A 23,807-nucleotide genomic window follows, 5' to 3' on the forward strand; every position below is an offset into this window, starting at 1 on the left:
ATTTAAAATTATATTTTCAGCTTTTTCTAAGCAAGGACCAAGCAAAACAGAAACCTGAATTTCCATTCCTTTTACTTCAGTCCACCCTCTCAGGGACAGCCTGGTAGGTGCCAGAGACAAAGAAGCAAAGGGGCTATAAAAGCTACAAATTGGTTTCATTATCAAGGATGTGCTCCAACGACAGCTGAGGATGACATTCCCCACCTTCCAATGTCAAGAGCCTGATGGTAGAAAGAAGCCAAATCCCAAAGCCATTAGTGGCAGCAGCAGGAAATGACAATCAGGAAAGGGTCCTCTATCTTTGGCAGCTTTATCACCATTTCCCATGTGTTCCTGCTCCTCCAACAGCTCTGCAGACGTCTCCACATCACTGCAGCAATCAGCAGCCAGATAAGCACACTTTTGAGACCCCCAGAATTGCAGTAGTTTACTTATAGGAAAATGATGACCCTACTTTTATTTATTATAGAGCATGATGTGCTTTGTTCCAAGTGCTTCGCACCATCCATGTTAGTTACATAAGGCAGACATTTTTTTCCCTTTCACAGATAAGGACAATAAGGGACAGAACACTTAAGAGGCTTTCCCAAGGCCACATAACTAAACAGTGATGAGTCATAACCTCCTGGGGCTTACTGTATGCCAGGCTCCACGCTAGGAGCTTCACTCACATTTCCTCCATGTGATAGGTTCTATCACTACCTCTGTTCCACAGAGGAGGAAACTGAGGCTCAGAGAGATTAAATAATCTGCCTAAAGACTCACACTAGCAAGTGAAAGAACTGGGACTGAATTGTCATCTACCTCCAAAACTAACTCTTAGACCTAGGACCTAGACACCTGAAACAGACTGTCAGATAGGAATCTTGACTTTGTCTTGATAAGAACAATGACTCCATCTGGTCATACCTAACTAATGCACTTAAGCAGACCAGGACAGAGCACGTGGGCCTGCACTGACAGCCACACTGCTTTCATCCTGATCTCAATCAATACATTCCTATCCCCCTTGCCCTTGTCCCCATACACTGAGGCTGCCCTCCACTCACACTGAAGCAGGAACAAAACCGCTGTCTGAAGGCACCTTTCCAAACCATGGTCCAAAGACATCTTTCTCTGCTAGCTGAGCAGGTTTTCAAGGACTAGACACCTAACTAGGGCTGAGGGGAAAGAAAAGAAGGAACACAGAAGTGACTAGGAAGGAATAAGGTCTGGGAAGTGGTGTGGGGAAGAAGGGCCTGCAGGGGAAGGAACTTCACGTCTCTGTAGCTCCAGAGCCCCAGACACATAAGACCCCTGATCAGGGGTGGGGATGGGCTTCACCTCTAATGTGAGGGTTGGAAAACCTGGTGAGCAAGTGGAAATGACATCTCCAGGTGGGAATGTCTCTATCCATGGGGGAGGTGGCCCCATCCCCACAGCTGCACACTCTACACTGAATTCCCCATGTTTCCCCCTTCCAGAATTACCCACCTGCTGCATACTTCAAACAGTCCAAGTAGCCATCAGGTGCATAAGCCTGAAAAATAAATGTATTTTTGAACTGTTCCAATGACAGCATGAAGGGAACTATTTCTCTTTCTGTCTACCACCTATCTTAATCATATCTAGTACTAACAAGGGCATACTGAATGCTTAGTAGAAGGACAAAGAGGACAAGATAACTTGCAAACAGTCCAGACCACACTCACTGCTTCCTACCCCACACCACCCACACACACCCTTGCCTTTCAGCCTACATCTCCACAGAGCATGCCCACATAATGTTACCACCCTTAATTTTACATCAAACAGCACACTGACATAACTAATCAGGCAGAGAGGAAAAGTGCCAATAGACAGTTTTGTTAAGCGTCTCTTAAATTAGCTATTGGAGGATTCAGTGCTAAGAATCAGTGAATAAGCAGAGTTTACCAAGATACAAAAATCGAAGGTTAGCACCCAGCCCCCCATTCACCCTGCCTTTCAGCAGCTAGGTCCTTGGCCCCTTGGGACACAGTAAGTAGCCATAGGATCAGCCCCAGCTATCCATTCGCACCCTGCCCCGGGCACTGTGCTGGGTCTGGCTCTCCCCTTAGTGGAAGTGTCTGCCTAGAGCTGCAGCACATCAGCATTCCTATCACTCCACTCAACCCAAGGGGAAAAATTTCCAGCTGCCTTGTACTTCAGCATCACCCCCGGCACCATCAGCTCAAGCCTGTGCATAATTGACAAGGAATATGTTGATAAGGAATGGGACTGCTCCAAGTTTCTGAAGGATAAGTAGGTAATTAAAAGAAAAACCTAATTTAAGAAAATTCTGAAGACATTAAAAAAAAAAACCTTCCTGGCAACATTCTGTATGGATTATTCTTTTAACAGAAGACTTCTGTTTTGAATCTGTTTGTTTTTCAAAGCCTGAGGCAAGATATCCTATATTCTAGGACATCCCATGGTTCTCCTGCCTCCTAGGGGGGTAGCTTAAGAGGCCTGGGCTGGAAGCCTAGAGCTCACTTCTGTTTTCTTGCGTGGCTCAGAAGCACCTGAGTTTTACAAGTAGGAACACCTGGCGACTTACTGCTCAGGACTCAGCCCAGTGCTCTCTGAGGACTCAGACACCCTACCCAGGTCAGAAGCTGCTCCTACGAAAAATATCTGGAGAGTACCATTAGGCACAAGGAACACAGGTGTGCAGAGGCAAAAATCAGCCTCTGCAGGCACTCACAGCTGCTGCTGGTCATTCCACTTCACTGCCTGGATAGTTTAAGACCCACAACAGGCTGACCAGCTACCAACATGTTTGCCTCAGACAGGAAACCAACATGAGAGCTACAGACTGTGTCCTAAAACACAGCCTGGACAAGTTCTTCATTCCACTTCATCTCCCTGTTCTGAAGGTTGGTTTAACATTGAATGATGGCCCTGCTACCCATTAGCTTCATGACCTCCAGCAAAATAATTCTCTGAGTCTTATTCAATCGATAAAAGGGGGCTGATAATATTGATCCTATCAGGTATTCCAAGGACTGTAAGAGTCCAGGCACTTCTTATGCACAATATCCTCTTTATCCATATTTCCTGCCTTTCCCTACTTGGTTCCATCTAATTTAATTAATCTTATCCAGCCCAATGGGTTGCAGAACTTATCTAACCTCAGCTGTTGGAACCTGTGATTTCCCCCAGTTCAATCCTACCTGTGAACCGAATGAAAACAAATACAAGCCCTCCCTCGCAGAATTTAGAGTCTTAGGAAGGACACAGGCATTCTTGAAATGATAGGGCAAAAAGATGTCAAATTACAACTCTGGCATAGAGGAGAAGCCACTGCATTCTGTGATCATAGAATAGGGTGCCTGAGCCATGAGGATTAGAGAAAGGCAGAGAAGGCTGAGGTCCCAAGGAGGGGCAGGATTGTCCTCGCAGGGCAGAAGGAAGATTATAAATTAGGGCTTCTTGGTGGAGACTCACTCCTGGAATGAGAAGGCCTGCAGGACCAGGTGCAGAGAGTAAGTGAGGGGCATCATGAAAGATGCTGCTAGAAAGAAAGGGGGAGGCTAAACCAAGGAAGATCTGAATTCTGCATTGAGACTTGGTCTCTATCATAAGCCTCAGTGGAAGTCTCCCCAGGTTGTAAAATAGGGGAAGACATGATCAGAATTGATTTTTTAGCAAACAAGCAGAGTGCAAAGAGGAGTAGGTGAGGACAGCAGTAAATTTAAGTGATAGAGATACAAACAGGCTGTCTCAGAACTGCCAGCAGGAAACAGTTCCCAGGGAAGGGATGTTGGGGAAGCCCTCCTGAGCCAGGCAGCCAGGTCTGGGGTGGTACTGGGAAGGAATGGGCATTCCAGACAGAGGAATTGCAAATGCAGAGGGTGCAAACAAAGGGTGTTTATAGGAACCAATAAGACGTTGGGTATTGCCAGAGCAAAACATGCTAAGATGGAGCGTCGAGAAATAACAAGATAGAAGGAAGGGTACACAGAGGCCAAACAGGAAGCACTCCTCCCCTGCAGTACAAGGCCCCATGCACCAAGTTCTCAGGCACCACAGATGATTTAAACAAGGAAATTATAAGATCAAGTTTATTTTAGGCAGATGATTCTGTCTACCTGGTAAATAAGGGATATGAGGATATATAGGAGTTGGAAAGATAGTTAACTAGATGACTACAAACATTAAAATACACATATAAAAATATTAAAAATGATTAAATATGGAGAATTCTTGTGTTTTACTATTGAATCCAAAGCAGCAAATTTCATTGTATCTCAAATATTTGTATACAGATGTGAATAAAGACTAAATGAAAACAGATCTTTTAGCAAATTTATACAACTAAGTTAGGGGTTATAGATGATTTTTGTGTTCTTCTATAGTGTGGAAAATTGCTTTCTGCAATTTCTACTCTAAGCATATATTTATTGAAAGTTCATAATCAGAAAGAAATACTTAAACTACACGAAATCAGCAGGAAGGTCCTATCAAACTGATAACATCAATTTACATTTTGATATTTAGTGACCCTAAATCTTAAGCACAGGATAAATATCATTCCCTCTATGCTCAGAGAGAGGAAAATGAAAAACAGGAAAGCAAAATGATTCATTTAACATGACACAAAGGGCTGGAGGCAGAAGCAGATAGGGATTAGGTAGACACATGCACTCTTCTGCTGGTTCAATTCTTTTTGCTGAGAAATTATTTGAACAGAACAGATCATGCACAATCCAATAATTAAGATAGCCAAAATAATTAGAAACAGCCCAATAGACTGCATGATTATCAGCCTAAATCAATAAAGACGAAGTCAATCCCAATCCTTAGATAAATAAAGCCAGCTAGCTACACTGCTACAGGGACTATAATTCCAGGATCCTAAGCTCCATTAAGGTGGTATTTTTCTAGAAGTGAGAAGGAAGCCAGCTTTGCAAGGGAAGAAAACAGAGGTTGCCTCCATGCTGTGGCCATCACATCCACACTGATTGTGTCAAAGGACAGGCAAAAGTTACCCCAAGTGCACATAACCATGAGATGCATAGCTTCCGTGCAAAAATAAGCAGTATATACCATTCTACTTCTCTGATGGCTGATGGCCGTGTGGCTTTTTCCCAACTACCTCATCAACTTCACAAACTACAAAAACATAACCCTAAAAGCAGCTGCAGCCACAGGTATTATTAGTGATTCCAGGCTCTACCCTGCCCAGGATGGACACCTATGGTCCTCTCAGATAGGGAAAATGTGGTCTCAACACAGCACCAGGTCTGACTGCAGGGCACATTGCTTATCTTCCTCTGGCACCCAGAAAATGCAACAAAAAGAGTCTGGCATTAGACTGGCCCTATTTTTGTTTATTTTAAATTTCAGAAAAGTATACAGAAACTCAATATTTTTAATAGGGCTTTCATAGCCTAAAATAACATTCTTGGCTTCCTTGTTGGATGGGTGAGGTGAGACCATGGGGAGGGAAGATGGAGGAGGAAGGAGGTTTCCCAAAATTGCCAGCTTTTCAGATAAAACAAGTGCAAATTAGTCAGCTTCCAAATTTATGCTGAAATGGACGATACTGTAGTTTGCAAGCTAATAAAGTGGATTTTATTTGTAAATACACAGAAAATGAGTAACCAATTTAAATTTTCCTACTCCACTGCAAGTAGTCCTAAGGATCAATTGACAATGATGAATTAGAAGTTCTGCATCCATGGATCCTAGTTTAACCTTTGCCACTATCAATCCCCTGGTATCTACTTTAAGAAGGTGGTGACAGGCAAGCCAGGACTCTGCAGGATAACTGTTCGGGATGCCCTATAAATGAGATCTAGTCATGCCTGTCAATTATCTGGACACTCTCACAGACCCCGAGGATCTGCCCTCTGCATGACCTCTTTATATTTCTGAGCCATCTTGTGGTCCCTGGGACTATGCCATTCTTGCTCTACTCTCATCTTTATTTTCTCCAAAGTATTTTCTACAAAGTATAGTCACACACTTTACATCATTCTGTAAACAGGAAGCGCCATATACCTTGATACTGTATGTCTGCACCACAGAAGAATACCCCCAAAGGCCTCTGGGACAATGAAGTTCCAAAGTCTTAACTCACAGGGGTAGCTCCTGAGATGTCATTTACGACTACTTGCCCTAACTTCAGACCTAATATCAATGGTCCCCTGTTTTTAGTCCATTAGTGGAATATAAAAAGGGACAGATATAGGCAGACATAGAAGCAGAAGGAAATAATGCTTAACAAGTACACACACACAAATCAGAACAAGCACATTTTTTTTTTTAACGGAGAGTAGAGAGTGTCGATTAGTTTTAAGGCACAGAGTTCTTACACACTGCTATGCTCACTCAGGGCACATTACATCATAGTTCATAATGAAACCTTGAGTCATTAAGCAAAAGTTAAATTTAGTGCTGTTTCAGAAAGCAGAAATATGCATCATGTACGGAATAAATATATCCATCCAATTAGATAAAAACAAGCTTTGACCCACATAAAGGTAGACTTTAGCTATCTGAAAAACTCATCCATTATTTCCTGATGTTCTGCATAAATCATAAAACGTAATAATTTGAAAAACTCAGAGAAAGTATGAAGTTCCACCCTTCACTTTAAAAAAACTGAGAAACTGAGGTCTAGAGAAGTTGAAATGATTTGCCAATGTTCAGTAAGGTGCAAGAGAGCCAGGACCAGGCCACCAGCCCCCAGTTCCCAGGGTTCCTGATCTGCCCACTCTGTGCCAAATAGAAACCCCCACCACATACAAACAGCAGCTCCACTGTTTTGCTCCCCAAACACAAGATTGGTCAGAATACCTTTCTCCTTTTTCTCTTTGTAAAAACTGCTTTGAGTTATGTGAAAGGAAGTTGCTGTGTAAACTTAAGGTGCATTTTCTTACATTTCATGAGTCACGTATTTCTCATCACACAGATGCTACAGAATAATTTCAGTTTTCTAGTTAATAATCTATGGATTTTATAAGCCTCTTTCCTAATGTTACAGTTTGTAAAAGGAAAAACAAAAACAAACAAACAAACAAACAAAAACCCAATCAAATGAAAAAAAAATGTGTGTATCCTAACAAACACTTTCCCAAATGGGGAATCCAAAGTTCAGACCAATAGGTAATGGCTCTTCCCTTCATCCTTCCTGGAAGTCTCTCCCCCATCTTCCCCACCATTCTTCAGTGCAGTTTTGTTAATGTGTTTTGAAGAGGTTTATTTTTCTTCTCTTAGAAAATCCTCTAAGTCTTCCATATAACCAAAATGCAAATGACTGGAAGTCATACTGTGACCATGTCAATAAGAACCAGCCAGACTGGATCAGATGCCACAGAAGATGGGCTTGTCTAACTAATGTCTGCCCAGTATGGAAAGATAGAAGGGAACAAATGGTCCTGTGGAGCATCAGAAGCTGAGCAGATCGGCCATTGTGATCATTGCCATGTCGACTAAAGCAGGATACCCACCAACGTCCTTTCATTTGTACAAAGGAGAAAATTTGGGGTCAACACATCATGTTCAAGTTTTTTAAATAGGGCTTTCCGTGAAATTAACAATCATGCCTATTTCAATATTTGGCAAGCAACCTAGAATATCATTCAAAGAAGAAAGGAAGGAAATGAAATGAATAACCAATATTCATAATATAAATGAAAGTGATCAAATACAACTTCCAGGTATTTAACACCGTGGATTATTAAATTCAAAAAGGACATCTCTAAAACTTTTGAACAAAATGAAACATAATTATGGGCTTCTCGTTGAATTCATGTGGATTGAAGTATTAAATACTTTCATTGGGCAAAGAAGGAAATCAACCTAGAAGTTTTTCCTGTAGTAATAAAAAAAAAGCAGATTTTTTTCTTTCATCAAAAATCTTTTCAAAAGTTTTTCAAAGACATCTGAAAGGAATAAGCAAAATTTAAATCATACATACTATGCAATTTTCTAAAGGGAATTCTGCTCTGCTGTCCATTACAAACTCTAATTCCATTTTCTAAAACCAGATATGCCTTATTAATACCAATTCCCCATGAAACTAAAAAGAAAAATATATAGTCCAGTTCTTTCAACCAAATGGCAAAGATTGCTCCCACCACATAGAATTCCTGAAATAATACAGACGGTTTTTACATCTCCTTTAAAACTCTCAGGAGATGAAAAAGAAAGTCGGTGATAAAAAAGCAAGCCACATGCAAAAGAGCAGAAGAAAGCTATGTGGATGAACAACTTGGAAACAGGAAATGGCCCTTAAATTTGGGTTGTCCTAACATTTAACTACTTCTGGAGAAAAGTGACCTTTCTTAGTCTGCCACATTGCCGAGTTAATTAGGCTGCTGTTTTCTGGGCATGTTATCATTATAGTTGGTTAATGCTGCAAGAGGTCTAACAGGTTACACTAGTTCAACCTCTAAATTTACAAATGAGAAAAATCAAGATCTGAAGAGGTGACTTGCCCATAGTCACCCAGGCTAGTTAAGAGCAGAGTGAAGAAATGCCCCCAAATATCCTGACTCCTATTACCTCCATAAACCACAAAATAAACTTGCTAGAGGAATCTCACTTCAAAATGCCAGCAAAGCCCCTCATCTCTTGAAGAGCCACCTCTGCCTGAAGAGCCTCAAGAGCACTCTTGCACCCCACGTGACTACAGGCTTTTCTCAGCACACAGAAACCTACCTACCAACAGGTCTGACAGCAGCAAAACAGCTAAGAGCTTAATGAAGGGCAGCAAACAAGAGTCTTTCAAATTCATTCAGCCATTCTGCTTCCTGGTAAAGGAAAGTATATAGTTGGACTTGCAAGAATCTTCTTGAAAAAAAAATATTTAATAAGCCAAAACTGTACAGGACATGCATAAAATGAACTTGGTAAAATACTACCAGTATATTGAGTTCCAATGATTTGAAAACCACCCTACTGGCTCCTGTGGAAGAAAGAAGACAAAGAAACACTTCCTGACAGTGGGACTTCCTAGAGATAAGCAGAAAGACAAGAAAATCTGAATAACAATTATAATCTCTCTGATAAAGATTAAGAGCATTTTATGAGGAAAACCCTCATAAAAAAGCTCTCTTAATTTTATACTAATAACTTTGAGTCCTTGGGAGGTAAAAGCATACAAGGAATGCTAATTTTCATCTTTTTGTTTTTTTTTTAACATCTACTACTATTTTTTAATGCCAAGTACTTTGTCTTCTTTGAATTTTTAGTGTCTTAGTCTTTGAAGACAGAATAATTCTCCCTTCTCCTTGTCCTTGAATCGGATTAAAACTCTGAAGTAGGTAAGAAAGAAATGGATCCAATATGATTGTGATTTGAATCAATCAAATGCAATTTTTTTAATAGCCCTTCTATGAATAGATCTCCATGTGCCAAGTACTGAGCATGGCATCAAATATTCTTGGTCTTAAGGTAGGGAGTAAAATAGACAAGGAAATAAACTACAGTACAGTGTACACATTACTATAATAGAGAGATATATAACACACAATGAGGTTCAAAACCCTCAGTAGATTTCTGAAACTGTGAATGGTACTGACTCTTGCATATACCATGTTTTTATCCCACACATAGAAAGCTTTCATAAAGTTTATTTTATGAATTAGGCAAATAAGAGTTTAACGACAATAATAAAGCAAAGCAACCATGATATACTGTAATAAAATTACCAGCATCACTACTATTGCGCTTTGAGGTCATTATCAAGTAAAATAAGGATTACTTGAACCCAAGCATCAAGCAAGATACTACTGCAAGTCAGTCTGATAACAAAGGGTACTAGGTGACCAACAGGTAGGTAGCATAGTACGGTTTTACTGGTCCAGGGGATGAGTCACATGCTGAGCAGTACAGAGCAGGAGGGTGCAGGGTTTCGTTACACTTTTCAGAATGGTGCACAACTTAAATTTATGAATTATTTATTTATTGGATTTTCCACTTAATATTTTTAGACTGCAGTTGACCATGGAAGCAAAACTGTGGATAAGACCAAACTACTATAAAGCAATTAATTCTGCAGGAAATGAGGGTAGATTCAAGAAAAAGCTAGAAAAGGAATAACAATGGCCCTAAGCTTTCAAGGAAAAGCAGACACTGTGCAGATGGACAAGAGAGGATGGTATTTCAGGCAGAAAAAACAGGATATGCAATGACACAGAAACATGAAAGGGCACAGTTTACAGAGGAAACAGCAAATGGCCTAAAGTAGCCTGACCCTAGATTTCATGGAGAAAGGCCGGACATGTAACCAGCAAGGTAGCTAGAGCCTCATGGCAAGTTTGTTTGTTGTAAATGGACACCATACCTTTATTTTATTTATTTACTTTTATGTGATGCTGAATATTGAACTCAGTGCCTCACACATGCTAGTCGAGCACTTTACCACTGAGCTACAACTCCAGCCCTGGCAAAAGCTTTTTAAAACCAAAGAAATTTAGACTTGAAGCTTTGGGCAGTGGGAAAAGAGTTTTGGGGGTCTTTTGTTGTTGTTATTGTGGTTTATCATTTTAACCATTTTCAAGCATACAACTCATGATATTTAGTACCTTGTGTGATCGAATCCTACTACCTCTTTCCTATACATTTTCATACCTAAAAGAAAAACCCCATACCCACTAAGCAATCACTTCCTATTTCCCCATCCCTGTTTTCTGTGTTTGTCTATTCTGGATATTTCATATAAATGAAATAATTCAATATGTGGGCTTTTGAGCCTGAGTTCTTTCACTCAGCATGCTTTCAAGGTTCCACCATATAAAGGAATAAAAGTATATGGACATACACATTTTCTTTATCCATTCCTCAGCTGATGGACATCTGGGTTGTTTCCCCTTTGGGCTATTGTGAATAGTACGGTTGTGAAGAGTTATGTAAAGTTTTTATTTAAGTATCCATTTTTAATTTATTTGGGTGTATATCTACAAGTGGAACTGCTGAGGGTTTTGGTAATTCTATGTTTAGCTTATTGGAGAACCCATCAGAGAGTTTTAGTCAAAGGAAAGACATGGTAATACTGTAATTTAGAAAGTTAAATGTATCTAATGGGTATTTAAGAAAATAAGATCGTATAGAGATTGTTCCCCAAAGACCCGCCAAATGTCTTGTTCCTTCCTGTCTCCTTCCCGGCCTTCCTATCCTTTTTTCTTTCTGCTCTCTTACTGCCTTTTTTTTTCCTGAACCTACAAGTTGGCATGCAATCTGGTGGTCCAAATATATGCCCACCCACATACCTTGTGGTTTTACACCATCTTTTGAGGCTTCTGTGCTAAAATCCTGCTAGCTCAGCCCATCTGCAACAGTTCAGACTTTCTTGCTTCGTAATTCCTGCCCTAGAAGGTGCCAAGCTTTAATAAACAGGCCTCACGGTGTCAAATGAGAGATCCAGGAGGAACACAGCAATTCCATCAAGAAACCGGAGTGGTCTGACGTGAACACTCCTGCTGAGATGACTGGGGTTCATCTTCATATGCCCTGTGTCCATCCTACTCTCCAAACATAGAAACATATACTGCTAAACAATCACTTCCTTAGATGGTCTTCTAGATTTGTACTTTCAAAAGCAAAAGATTCTTGACAAAATTTCAAGGATTATGATACTGGCTTTCTTTGAATTGATTAATTTCTAAAATCTTGAATATGTGCCTCTATCACACATCAAGACATGAGCAATAGCAAAGAGAGTTTTTCGAAGTTTCTTTCTCAAAATAATTACAGTTGTATGTGCACATGGAAATTATAATGATGGCCCCTCAGTATCAGTCAAGGAATTAGAATGAAACATATTGTTGTTTTCCCCTAAGGAATCAAGAAATTAAAACAAGTCATATGGTTTGGACAGATTTTACAAATGGATAGGGGCTGGGCATGATCAGAATAATGATCTCTGTGACAGTCTTCTCTGGAGTGTGCTAAACTTCCTTTTTACTTATTTATTTTTTGGGGTGGGGTGGGATGGGTGTGGAGGTGGGGACAAAGGCTGTGAGTATGGGAAGCCCTTTAGCACTGACCTCACTACTCTAATGTGTATTAAATTTTAACAACTGTACCATCTGATCATAGAGCACATGGACATCCTCTCAGATGCACAGTTGCAAATATTCTATGTTCCATTTTAACAGTACAATTATAAATAAACTTCCTTAGAAACAACTGTAACCTTTGGGCCACTAGAGGTTAAAGAGACACAAACAGCTCTTCAAAAAGAAAAGCATAGCACTTGCAGGGCACTTCCATGTGTCAATCAGGGCAGGATGTAGAGACAGTGGTATACTTGGAAGAGCTAGCAGGAAATCTGGGTTCTTTTTGCAGTGTCCTACTATGGAACAACCACAGGTAGGATGGGAATGCCATTGGAATATCTCTGCTGTGGCAGCCTCTACAGGTGTAAGACAGCCACTGTTCCTTGATTAACAGAAACCAGGTGGCCAAGAGATTCCTGAGGAGACTGGCCCCCCTCCCCAATCCCACGGAGTACTGCTTTGATTGGCCTAAGAGAATCATGGTAATTCCACTCCAGTTGCCAGAGATTGGTTTAAAAACGGTCATGTGACATAATTCTGACCAATGAGAAATCATATTAATTATAAAAACTGGAGTATGTAAAACAATTATAAAAAGGGGGGGGGTTGTGCATGTATTAATTACAAAAAAAAATGGCCTTTCCTTTTTCCTAGTCTTTGACTTGTTCCTATGTGAGAAAAGGACACACAGAACTACTATGACCAGAAAGAGACAAGGCTTTTAAGCAAAATTGCCTGTGCTGGGACTCTAAAGCCTCCCAGCTCAAATCTCTTAATTCACTACCAGTGCTGGATTCCTCTAGATATATCCTTATGCAAAAATAATGCATTTTACTTGTAGACTAAATCATTGTTATTTGGGTATTCTCTCATTGGACACTAAAAGATTCTTAACTAATAAACTCACCCGCAGGAATGGATAAATGTTTATTAAGCACTTTATTAGCTTCGTTTTTTAAATTTACACCCACCCAATTATAATGTTTCATACCTAATCAGTAATGTTCCTTCTTATTGGGAGGAAGAAATAAGAGAAAAAAAGTACTTTCAGAAAACTATGTACATAGAGGAACTGATCAGAGAGGAAAAAAATATTTCTGCCATTTAAACCTGCAAATAGAACTGGAAGAGTGCTAAAACAAGAAACTGTGATAATTTAGAAATAAAAATATACTCTTAAAAAGCACCCATGCCACAAATTTTCAAAATGAAAATCTAGAGCCTATTAGTAAAAAGCACTCAATTTCTCTCATGGCATAATCAAAATATTACTGCACAATCATCTGTATGCACCGCCAAATAGAACAGGGAACTACTCTATTTAACAACTCTCAAGTACATTTAATTCAATAACTCTATCACATTTGGAGGACATACACAACTGTGCCCTGTTATGGTTCCTACTGTAATTTTTATTCTGAATTTTCCCAAATCGGGTGTGTTGGGACCTGCTCAGAGAACTAACAGGTAATGAGTTATTTATACAGCTGCCAATTTTCTAAAACAGTAGTGGTGCCCAGGGATGACTCTGAGGGAGTCAAGCACCCAGGCCACAATATCCATCAGCCCCTGATACAAACCCAAGCTCCGAAAGATGTAGTCTGAATTAAGCCCCACCCATACCCCCTACCAAAGCAGGGAACCTTCTATACTATCCTTATATACTAAGGATATACTGTCTTATAAATTAGAACCAATTTGAGATTATGCCGATCTCCCTTGCTCACAGGCATTCTGATTAGCTTTCAGAGAGGAAGGGAGGGAGTGAGATGAACTGCATGTAATTGACCAGAGTTTGCTACTCAAGTGCAAATCACCCATTACAGACACCACGGTATAAAAATCAGGTGAGCATCTCTGCTTGAAGTTCCTTTGATTCTACCTGTGCTTACCTATTTGCCTACTACTAGTCTGAGTTTCCTTCCAAAAGAAAAGGCAACCTTTGAGAAAAGCAGGAAGTCAATATAACATGATCTTGATGCTTGTTTTTCAGCTTCATCTGGCTGGATTTTACCTGTAACTGCGAATGGTAAATGGTTACCTTGCGCTTTTGTTTTGTTTAGAACATCTGAAGAAAAAAAAAAAACAACAACCACATTTTTCAAAACCATTCATGTTAGCAGTCACTATTGCTTTTCCTGCCACTCTTTCATTCAGCCTACCTCTTTATTTTTCTAATACTTGTGAGCTTTAGCTTCCTGCAACCAATACATCCATTTTCTGAACACCAATTACAGTTTTCCTACAATATGTTAAACACTAAGGATAAGTCACCTGCAATAACTGATTCTTAATTATCAGTGGCAGAAAACAAATACTGAGCTCCAACTGGCATAGGCTCGAATATTCATTCCAATTGGCCATTATAATTTTTGTCCCTCACCACCAGCAGTAGCAGTTTATCTTCTGCCACGTTAAATTGTTGCTCTGATGTTCTGTTTTATAATTTTCCAATCATAAGTGATCAATTGTGTTGTTTTTTCCAGGATAACTTCATTTGATGATATTTAACGTGATGCACATACTTAAAATTTCCTGACAATGGTAAACATTACGATAGGCAGTTTTCAAAATTGTGACAGTTTAGCTGGGCACAGTAGTGCACACCTAGAATCCAAGACACTAGGAAGACTGAAGCAGGAGGATCACAAGTTCAAAGCCAGCCTCAGCAACTCTGCAAAGCTCTAATCAGCTTAGCAAGACTCTGTCTCAAAATAAATTAAAAAAAAAAAGATGGGGTTGTTGCCCAGTGGTTAAGAACCCTTGGGTTCAATCTCTGGTACAAAAATAAAAATTGTGAGGTCTTAAAAAGAAAAGGCATTCAAACTCAGACTAACCCATTGACTCAGACCCCATTCTTCTTTGCTCTGGGTGCCATAAGGAAAAGCTCAATCCTTTGAAACCAAGAGGATTTAGCACTATTTTTGTTTGTTTGTTTGTCTGCTTGCTTGCTTGTTTTTGTTGCTATTGTTGTTGTTTTACTAAACAGGCTTTTACAAAAGAAAGGAAGAAAGAAAGAGGGAGGGAGGGAGAGAAAGAGAAAATTCTAACAGTAACATTTGTTGACTGTGAGTAAAGCAAATGTTCACATCTCCCACACCAAATAAAAATTGCTTAAAATGTTGACAAAAGAGATCCCAGCCAAATGGGCCTCCCACCCTGATTCCCTCTACCCTCCTTGTTCTGCTGTTTTTACAGACCCTAAGTATGTAAGTCAGTGCTTATTTGCATGGGGGATGAAAGCATCAGTGTTGATTTGCAGTTGAGTGACCTATTGTAAGGAGATAATTGCACCTTCTAGAATTATCCATATACACACAATTTGCCACTTCCAGAATTTCTGGAGTCTGTTCCCTGTCTACCTGTATAGTAGTATAGTATAGTATCAAATAACTTGGAGAAACTGAAAGGAACCACATAATATCCTTTTGGTTCTTAGCAGGGAAATGACTTGATTGATTTTCACCTATAAACAACATATTAAAAAGTCTGAGCACCGGGAGACATCCAGCAAGTTATAGAAAATAATTCAGTGTGTCCTCAGTAATTCAAGAAAAGGGAAAGAAATATGGTTTGTATCCTTCCCCCTTTTTCACTTGCTAATGCATTCCCTGATGGGTGTCCCCATGACATTATTGTTTGGTCTGCAATCAGCTTATCTGGCTGAGTTACAAGAAAGATGGAGTACAGCGTGTAGTTTCCCGGTACTCTGCAGCAAACAAAGGCTGTCAGCCTCACCACTGCCGACGCTGACTCTCTCAGACTCCAAGAAGTTCAGTTGCATCCTTTTAGTTAAAACTTGCAATAAAACAGATTAATCACTGCAATCACTTTTAACCACGGGGAAACGCTATGAGAGAACAAAAGAATAAACTGTCATAAATTTTACCAGGTTTGAAAGATAAAGTCCATTTTAAAATGCTTTTTATTTTTTGATAAAAATCTTTACAACCAGCTACACGCAGCCTTAGACAATATCCATGGTGTGATGTTTTAAAACAAACAAATAACAAAAAAATTAAAACCTAAAGCAGAAAATGTTAAAACCTACATGGTTAAAGTGATCTTATCTGAATTACCAAAATACTGAGCTAATGTTGTACTCCACAAGAGACATATTTGCTGTCTGTATTATCTGCCAATCCTCGTTTCTCCTTCCACCCCACTAGTTGCTTTGGGAAGGGATAAGAACTGAAGAAGATGATCAAACCAAATCTACTTTTATTCTTTGAATCAGCAAAATATACAAGAAAATGGACCCCAGATATCCACACAATTGAGATTCAAAGAAAGACAGTGGAATTTCCCTGAAAGATAAAGTGGACACAAGAAAGGTGGACTCTGGGCAGAGGAGACAGCCAATCCAAGGTCATGGTTTGTTTGGTGGGGGCGTAGATTAACAATCTGTGATTGTAATCTAGTAGTCTGTGATTACATAATTTGATGACCTGGAGTACAAAGCACTGCAGGTGTACACAGAGATGAAGGACAGATCATTCTGAATAACAGTTGGAAAAACCCTGTGACCTGCCTTAACCATTTCAATGTTCCCACTGCTCAGGATCTCATGCTCAGCAGTGACACAAGGAATCTCAGTGACTCCAGATGCTCCTCCAACAAAAGCTTATCTTGTACAGCAATCAAGAACACTTGCAATTATGATCAGTCTGCCTGATGGGGTTTGAGGGCTCTCTCTGAGCTTTGAAGAAGAAAAATCAGTAGCTAAGGAAAAAAAAAGTCACAGTGACTTGGGTATAACTAGATGTGAACTTTCTATGACACAGCAAAACTTTCCCCTCATGGCCATTGCTAAATGTTATCCATAAGACATGGTGAATGAAAATGTCATTGAATCTGGAAATTTTGATCACAAACCACTTAAAGCACTATCCACTTTTCTGTTTATAAATTATTTTTAAAAGGTATTTCCTGTGCAGATGGCAAGAATGGCAGCAAGTATCTTTTTTTGATGATAGAGTGGCAAGAATTTAATTTCTCTTTGAGATCACCTTTATGAGGGTTTGCAATAGAATGTGTTGACTATCACACTTGGGTGTGCACAGCTTCAACACACTTTGGGATAAGATGAAGCTGCAAATGTAGCCATTGAGTAGTATGAATTGGCAGTTGTTTAATTTTTTAAAAAAAGGTTCATTTAATGTCTACATTTCATGATGTATATGTTAGTACAGTTCATACACATAATTTAAAAATTAGTAAATATAAATTATGTTTATATGAGCATCAAATAAGTGCATTTTCAAAAAAAAAATTTCAGACTACTTGCCTCAAGAAGTAAAGAGAGAAAAGAAAAGGAAGTCTTAAATTGCAATGTTAGCATCTTCAAACCTGAGGAATCCCTTTTCCAGCAACATCTTCTAGGCCAAGAGAAGGTCTAAGTGAACTTCCAAGTCAGGAGGAAGAAGAACGCTGGCCTCTCAGCTTCCCTAGATACATCTCCTCTTGGGAGATAATTATTCTAACACAAATGAAACTTTGGCCTACAAATGAGCTGAAGAAAATCATCAATCTATTTCTGTGTCAGGTAGAACTTGGTGGGTCCTGTACAGACTATTAATTTCATGGAGAATAAGCAACAGGGGAAGCAGATAAATCATTAGCACAGTGAAGAGCAGACTCAATGAATTCCTACCAAATCTTTTACTTTCCTTTTCTTACACAGAACAAAATGACAAAGTATTTATGTCCTACTGTCTTTGATATCTCTGTTTATCTCATTAGAAGAAAAATGCTTCTGAAATCACAAGGACATATTTTATTTCAAGTCTCAAGAACTCAATCCCAAATGATTTAAACAAGTTAACATGATGCGTTATAGAATGATAATCTTCACATTTCTGAAATCCGATCATTTTTAATTTCATAAAAACAAAACACTACAACATTAATATTCCTTTTGTTTACTGCAGGCAGTATATAATGTAAGAATTTGATTTACATGCACAAAGTACATGCATTTGAAAGGTAATGTTGTTTTTAATTTAAAATTTCAAGTTGAAGCTAGTAGAACAGTTGGAACTTCCCATATAATTTCAGTAACTCGGGTTCCTGTTCAAAATTGATTTCTCCAAAGTTCTACATGGTGTATTCACAAGTCTTATCAATGTTTATTTGTTAAAGTCAGTGCTTTCAGTAACTGAAAGAAGCATCATGTAACATTTCCACTGAGTCTCCTTCCATCTGTCTTCCTATCTTACTAAGCATCCACTAGTTGAAACACATGTATTGTACTCAGAACAGAATGGCCGGGAGTCCCCCAAAGGGCACAGCGCTCTGTCACTTCGAACTAGATTTTCTGTCATTTACTTCACCAGTACTATCATCCTTCCGTGCTCTCTGCCTCCATTAGGTAATCTTCCACACCTACTTGAAGTAGTTACCATGTAATCCACCACAAAATACAAATGCCACTACTTGAAATAAACTCTAAGGCAGGCATTTGATCCTTCTTGTTCACTCTACATGAATCTCCTATACCTAGGTCAATACTCCAGTATCTATTTGTTGGGTGAATAAACAGATAATGAATCAATCATTCAATCAAGAATCTATCTTTAGGTCATCTCCTCTCATTGCCTGGGACCCAAACATACATCATGCAAACCCACTTGCCTTATAAGCTTTTTATGACTTTTATACATAAAGGTTTCTTTCAAACCTCCCCCACACTCCCAATGGCACAGGGATGCCAAAACCGCTAAGCTTTAAGTCCATCTGTTCAAGTCCCTACCACAAGGCTCCCCCAGCTATTCCAGACTTCCCACGCCTGGGTGAAAGATGACTTCATTTCATATTCTCAGAGCCAGTCCTTTGACCAGCGAATCTTCCTTAGTGTCGAAAGTTAGCCAGTGCTGCAAGAAGGGTCTATGTGGAAAAATAATTTATATTTAAACACATCAGAACTCCATATGTGTAGCCAAAACCTTCCTGCATTACCTTGTACATAATAGGTTTCTATGGGTATTTTATTGAGCTGGATAGTAAACTACAGAATTATAATGCAAACCAATTATCTCTGAAGCATTTGATAAAATCTCATGTCATCCTGGTGTGCAAGATAGTGGCGTGTGGATTGGTGAATACAGTGCTATAAAGAGAACTTACTACCGGAAAAACAACTGTCCTCAAACTATACTTGTGAGTTAACTGTTCTTCATCAGCTTGGTGGAGCAGCATAAGGATCTAGTCTTGGTTTTTAAAGAATGTATCAATAATTTTACCTCCACTCTTGTTGAAGATTCTGGTTAGAGGTCCAATCTTTTTTTAATACTTATTTTTTAGTTATAGGTGGACACAATATCTTTATTTTATTTTTAGGTGGTGCTGGGGATTGAACCCAGTGCCTCACGCATGGTAGGCAAACCCTCTACCTCTGAGCCACAGCCCCAATCCTAGAGGTCCAATCTTAAACACTTCCAAGGTATGGGATAGATACAAATGAATTACAATCATAATGACATGGTGAAAAATCAGAATTCAATGATTCTTCCAAATATTAGCTCCATTAAGATCAATGCTATCCTGGTTCATGTGGCTTTTCTTAAGTAGATTTATACTATAGGGTCTATACATATCATTTCTAAACTAATCTCTCATTGCTCACAGTGTATGTTTCCATCTCTTACACATCTCTCAGAAATCCTTGTCTTTGCCTCCAGTAATAAGAAATGCAAATAATCCTGATGGTGATAACATTTTCCATATTTTCCTCTCTGCAACCTTTACCCACCTCCTGGCTTTGTCCTGTGGGTCCACAGAGAAAAAAGCTGACTTCTTTTCCTCAAAAGCTCACTAAACCTGCCAGGCAGACCTTATACCCCTTTCCTATTCCTCCCCATTCTTTTGAGTCAACTTTTCAAAACAATCAAAATTTCTATAGGATGTTAGATTTCATAAACAAAGTAATTCAGAGAGAAAAGTAAGAAAAGAACTTGGACTCTGGTTTTCCAAAGTTTTAAATTAGATGTAATGTCGGTTTCTAGGGTTTTTTTGAAACTTTATTTTAGTTTCTTTATTTTTATTTTTTGGTACTGGGGATTGAATTCAAGGGCACTAGACCACTGAGCCACATCTTCAGCCCTGTTTGTATTTTATTTAGAGACAGGGTCTCACTGAGTTGCTTGGCACCTCACAGTTGCTAAGGCTGGCTTTGAACTCGTGATTCTCCTGTCTCAGCCTCCCAAACTTTTGGGATTATAGGTGAGCACCACAACGCCTGGCATCTATTTATTTGTTTTTAATGTGGTGCTGAGGATCAAACCCAGTGCCTCACACATGCTAGGCAAGCTCTCCACCACTGAGCCACAACCCCAGCCCCCAGTTTCTATTTTTATATGGCTCATTTAGAGAATTCATACCACTGCTGCTAATGTCAGACACCTAAACACAGGCAATAACATTTACCCAATACAGATTCCAAAATCATCTGAGATAGGGAAATATTGATGACATTCTCAAATTATGTAGAGAATCCGGATTTTGAAGCTATTGATGTCATCCATTCATTTTCCATATGATGAAACTGAGATTCAGAAGAGTTATATAACCAACACAAGGTAGGGTAGTCGCTAAGTACTGTTGGAAGTACCCAAGACATTCCTGACCTTCTCCCAAACAACAAATTATGATTCTATAACAGACCAGTGTCACCCTTTCTTCCAAGCTCCTCATTTCTTAATAGTGCCAGCTCATTAATTTCCCAGAAAGTTAAATTTACTTTGTTGTGATTGCAACAGTGATAAATGTGAGAACTAGATCATATTCTAAAGAATAGTCAGCCTTCCTAATGGTAAGGACAACAAAACTGAAGGCCATCCTTGCTCCTGGCTTGGACACTTGTGGGAGAACAAACTACAATTGAGCAACAGAGCCAGGGAGGAATCCCAGGTCTTCTGATCACAACCTCAAACTCTTCAGTGGTCTCTACAAAGGATTAGCTCAACACTGTCAATGTAAAACTGAGATTGTTTTCATCTAGAAGATGCATCATGACTAGAAAACTCTAATTCTTTTAACGAGTATGTGGGTTCTGTCTAATGGAAGTGCTGGCCTGGACAACCCTCCGTCAGGATTGTAGAAGGGAGGTAGGACAATGGGATAAAGGTTGGATTTATTCACCTCTAAAGTCCTTCCACTTCTAAGATCATTTGATTCTGAACTGTGACAAGAGCTATATGCCTCAGCTAGTGAGGGCATTTGCAGAAATGTTCTGCAGTGTCTTGTGGGAGTCCCTCTCCTGCTGTGGGTTGAACTCTGTCCTGCTGTTTCAGGCATTACACTATACCCAAATTACATGCAATCAAATACTCTAGGCATAGAAAGAGTGTAAGGAAATGCAGTTCTGTCATTTCCAAAGACAGACTACACTGCTTAGCTTTCAAAATTGCTTTGCCTAAATGAGCATTCCATAACTGATCCTCCAAATTCAGCTTTTACAGTTTGTTCATGTACTATGTTACTATCAGAATTAATTATGCAGCATCTTCATGAGGAGGAACCAGAGATGGATGCAAGTTAGGAGAGAAAAGAAAAAGGTGCACTTTCCAAAGGAAGATTACTGTATCCAATTCTCCACAAATTGCTGGAGTCCTTCCATGTACAGACAGTTTGGATGGCAGTCCCCAGCTGGGTTAGCCATGGGAAGGAGGAAGTTGACATGTTTGAGAAATGAAGAATACGCCAACTAACAAGACTCAGAAAGCCAACACATTATTAGCCTCCTTTCTATGTAATCCATTTCAAGCTGTAATTTAATGTACATCTGTTCATTTGCCTTCCTAAATGGCTACTAAATATTAAAAATATACTGACATTGGGCTTTTTCTTTTTTGAAATGAGTCCAAAGGAAGAAGATATGTATTTATTTATTTTTCTCTCAGAAAGGAAAAAAAATTCTGTTAGGGGTTGAGTTCTGAAAGTTAAAGGATAGTCACATTGATGTTTCTGCATGAGTGGAATTGAGAGAGAGAGAGAGAGAGAGAGAGAGAGAGAGAGAGAGAATGAATTCAAACTATCTGATTACATGCATGGAAGCCAGGTGTTGTATAGATTTCAGAAGAGCAAACTCAGTGCCAGATAACAAAACAATAAAAATAACCTTCTTTAGAAGATGTCACAACATAAGAGAGTGATATGTAAAGACTTAATGCCACGTCTGGAACATCCACTTTACAGGGCTTGGCTATTTTCCTGAGGAGGAATGGGATGGGGCAGGGGATTGGTGCAGGTGGGGCATTATCACTGAATACCGCAGGTGTCCTATCTGCCTTTAGACGCCTACCCTAGTGAACTACTGGTATTCGAAGTCCAATCCACACAAACCCTGCACTTCGGGTGTTTGGAGGAAGGTTCTGGGGCTTCCTTATCTCCCCAGGAGCCCACCAGGGTGGAGTGCCCACATCAGTTCAGTTTGATACCAACATCCGCGCAATCCAAGAGATTGCAAACCTCCTCTGAGGTTTGCAACGCTTTTCTTCCAAAAGGTATTGATAAAAGGAAAGCACAACTTGAAGGAAGGAACCCAATGGGGGAAAAAAAAATCGAGTCTTTTTGACTGTTGCCCTCACAGGGAGGCGCGTCAAGAAAATCCACACATGCATCCCAAGTCAGGCAGGTGTGGGCACAGAGAAGGACGAGAGAGGGAAAGAAGAGGGCCAGAGGCAGGCAAAAGCAGGAAAGAGGGGTAGAGCACGGACTTGAAGGATGGGGAAATACGAAGGGCAGGATGAGGAAGATAGAGGAATCGTGGAAAGAAAGAAGAGGAAGAGAAGCGGAGGAGAAAGAAAGGGAACAGGATGGAGAAAGGAGGCGGCGGGGACGGATGAAAGAATGCGCCGGGCAGCGAAGCGCGGGGCCGCGGCGGGGAGGTGGCCGCGGGGACCGGCGCGCCCCTGGGAAGCCACGGGCTGCGCTCCACGCGCGGCAGCCGGGACGCAGGGCGCGCCCGCCGCTCACCTTTCAGGATGAGGGTGTCGATGTCCCGGTCGATGCCCAGGAAGTAGCACTTCCTCCAGAGGCCCGAGTAGGTGGCGAAGAGTGGGCGGCCGCACTCGGCGTCTAGCCCGCCGAGCCCCAGCAGCGAGCGCCAGGACTCGGGGTCGGCGCGCCCCGGGCCGCCCGGGAGCAGCCGGCGCCCCAAGGGGGGTGAGTCCCGCAGCGGCAGGTGCGACAGCGGCATCAGCCGGTTCTTCTGGTCCGGGGGGTCGGCGCCCGCGCGGCTGCGCTCGCAGCTCTCCTTGTGGCGCCGGGGGTCGGTCTCATACCAGTGGTCGGTGAAGATGGCCGTGACGAGCAGCCCCAGGGAGCAGAGGCTGAGGCCGAGGCTGAGAGCCGTGACGAGCGCCCGCGGCTCCATGGCTTCCCGCCCCGCCGCAGCCGCCGGTGGGCTCGCGCGCCGCCGCCAGACACAATGCACTTGGCCTCGGCTCTCCTCCGCGCGCCCTCCCTCCCTCTTCCCCCCACCTGCCCCCCACCTCCCTCCCACGGCCTCCCCGCCCCCCCCCGCTCGCTCCGCTCCCCGCGCCCAGCTCTCCTTCCCGCGCCCTCCGCCCCCTCCCCGGCCCCAGGCTCCGCGCCCTCCCCGCGCCACTCGCACTTTCCTGCCCGCCTCCTTTTCTCCAGCCCCCTCTCCTCACTCTGGGCACCCCACTGCCGCTCACTCCCCTCGCCCCTCGCCCTATCCCCAGGTCCAGCCGTCCGCCCTTCTCTCGGGAGAGCTCATGCCTCTTCAATCCCTCCCCGCCGTCCTCACTTTTCTCACTCTCATCTCCCTCTCTC

General features: G+C 41.0%; 1 protein-coding gene across 1 annotated transcript in view; it reads right to left on the reverse strand.

Moving 5' to 3' along the window:
• Positions 1-23,474, reverse strand: part of TMEM178A (transmembrane protein 178A) — a 60,690-nt gene extending 37,216 nt beyond the window's left edge. Inside the window, exon 1 of the mRNA XM_081264963.1 lies at positions 22,986-23,474. Coding sequence (XP_081121089.1) covers positions 22,986-23,385 — 400 coding nt within the window. The 5' untranslated portion in view covers positions 23,386-23,474. The remainder of the gene's footprint in view (positions 1-22,985) is intronic.
• Between the last annotated feature and the right edge of the window lie 333 nt (positions 23,475-23,807).

Source organism: Spermophilus citellus (genome assembly GCF_964194105.1).
Source record: "Spermophilus citellus genome assembly, chromosome: 13".
Taxonomy (NCBI): Eukaryota; Metazoa; Chordata; class Mammalia; order Rodentia; family Sciuridae; genus Spermophilus; species Spermophilus citellus.